The sequence below is a fragment of the Merops nubicus genome, unplaced genomic scaffold, assembly GCF_000691845.1.
Source record: "Merops nubicus isolate BGI_N331 unplaced genomic scaffold, ASM69184v1 scaffold45006, whole genome shotgun sequence".
NCBI classification, from domain to species: Eukaryota; Metazoa; Chordata; class Aves; order Coraciiformes; family Meropidae; genus Merops; species Merops nubicus.
In genome coordinates this window covers 2,559-4,406 of record NW_008613814.1, presented here as the reverse complement: position 1 = coordinate 4,406, position 1,848 = coordinate 2,559, and the positions used below count along the sequence as shown (strand labels likewise).

General features: G+C 62.8%; 1 protein-coding gene across 1 annotated transcript in view; it reads right to left on the bottom strand.

Moving 5' to 3' along the window:
• Positions 1-30: 30 nt before the first annotated feature.
• The window catches only part of TNK2 (tyrosine kinase, non-receptor, 2), a gene marked incomplete at its 3' end in the record, with an annotated part of 3,497 nt that continues 1,679 nt past the window's right edge, over positions 31-1,848 (bottom strand). The window contains exons 4-9 of the mRNA XM_008942004.1: positions 1,644-1,833; positions 1,402-1,554; positions 928-1,205; positions 722-848; positions 483-629; positions 31-125 (exon numbers count right to left, since the gene is read on the bottom strand). Of these exons, the coding sequence (XP_008940252.1) occupies positions 31-125; positions 483-629; positions 722-848; positions 928-1,205; positions 1,402-1,554; positions 1,644-1,833 (990 nt within the window). The remainder of the gene's footprint in view (positions 126-482; positions 630-721; positions 849-927; positions 1,206-1,401; positions 1,555-1,643; positions 1,834-1,848) is intronic.

Below are 1,848 nucleotides of genomic sequence, written 5' to 3'. Positions count from 1 at the left end.
ACAGCAGCTGCCACCCCTCCCCTGCAGTACCTGCCCTCGATGACCGTGATGATGTCGTTCATCTGGATATGCAGCTTGTCTGGTTCCTCGAAGTCCTGCAGCGCTCTCATATCGGTGGGCTGGGCCTGGGTGGAGTGGGGGGTGAGGACAGGTGACAAAGCACCCCCCACATCCATCTCTGTCCTGTTTTGACATCAGGTCCAGCCCCATGCAGGGCAGAGGAACCCCAAAAACAGGGAAGAGACAGCATCACCACTCCCAGCCCCTCCCCCCAGCTGTGACATCCCTGGGGCGGGCAAGGTAGCACCTTGGGTCCTCCTGCTGTGACCATGTCCCCACCAGGCACCTCCCAGCCTGCAGGGCTGCCTGGCCAGAGTCCCCAGCATCACCTCCCGCCTTGGTGACAACCTCAACTGCTGCCACTCAAAGAGGGACAGTGGGAGAAGGTGTTGTGGCCCCAGTCCCCCTCCTTGCTCACTCACCTCCACCAAGAAGTCCCGCAGGGCCACAAAGGTGGGTCGATCCTCTGGCTTGTGTGCCCAGCATTGCAGCATGACATTGTAGACATCCTGGGGACAGTCTTCGGGCCGCGGCAGCCGCTCACCTTCCTTGTCTATCTTGTGCAGGATCTGTGGGACAGGAGGCGCCGTCAGGCTTTCCCAGGTGTCTCCCACCACTGCTGGGGTGAGGCAGAGGGGGCAGGTCCTTGCTGTGCACCCACCTGGCTGCCATTGAGGCCAATCCAAGGTTCCTGCCCATAGGTGAACATCTCCCAGAGGGTCACGCCGAACATCCAAGTGTCGCTGGCGTGGGAGAAGGTGCGTGTCTTCAGGCTCTCGGGAGCACACCTAGCGAGGAAGGATGTAACCATCAGGAGGGAGGTTGTGGGTGCTGTGCCCCTAGGTCCTCCCCCTCCCCAGGGCTCACCAGGCAAAGGGGACCTTGCGATGCTCCTGCATCACATAGTGGTCATCATTTTTGGGCAGGGCTCGCATCAGTCCGAAGTCCCCAATCTTGACCAGCTCGTTGGAGGCCAGCAGGATGTTGCGGGCAGCCAGGTCACGGTGGATGAAGCGCTTGGACTCCAAGTAGGCCATACCCTTGGCCACCTGGATGGCGTACTGGCAGAGGGTGGAGATGAGGAAATGACCCTGGTTCTTCCGCAGGCGGTCCAGGAGGGAGCCCAGCGGGGCCAGCTCTGTCACCTGGGCCACGAAGAAGGGACAGAAGGTCGATCAAGCCAGGGGGACCCTGGCTGGGCTGGTTTCCAGCCTTCTTGTTCCAGCCACTGGGGTTGCCAGCAGAGGACTCAGGGTACAGACGCAGCCTGGCTTTGCTCATCCCACCATGTCAAACCCCCCCCAGAGCAGCATCAGGGTCGGCCCCGCCCCTCCAACTCACCATCTTCATGGGGTGGGAGAGCACCACACCATAGAGGCGGATGAGGTTCCTGTGGTCTAGGGAGTGCATGGCGTTCACCTCCCGGATGAAGTCGTCCAGTGCCTCCGGCTGGCTCAGCACATCAGTCTTGAGGCACTTCACCGCCACATTCAGCTACAGCCAAAGCAGGGATGAGTCCCAAAGCATCTTCCCCCCAGGGTGGTCCCGCTGCCTGGCTCCCCCCTCCATGAGCAGCCCCTCACCGTCTTGCCAGCGGGCGTGCACCACTCTCCGCGACGCACGACGCCGAAGGAGCCGTCGCCCAGCTTCTCGAAGAGCGAGAGGTCCCGCTCCCGCACGAGGCAGGTGAGGGAGTGCTGGCTCCCAGCTTCAGGGGGTGGTGGCGTGGGGGGCTTGCGGAAGGTGCTCTGCGGCTGGGGCGGCTGGACCGCCACGCGGCCCCTTCCG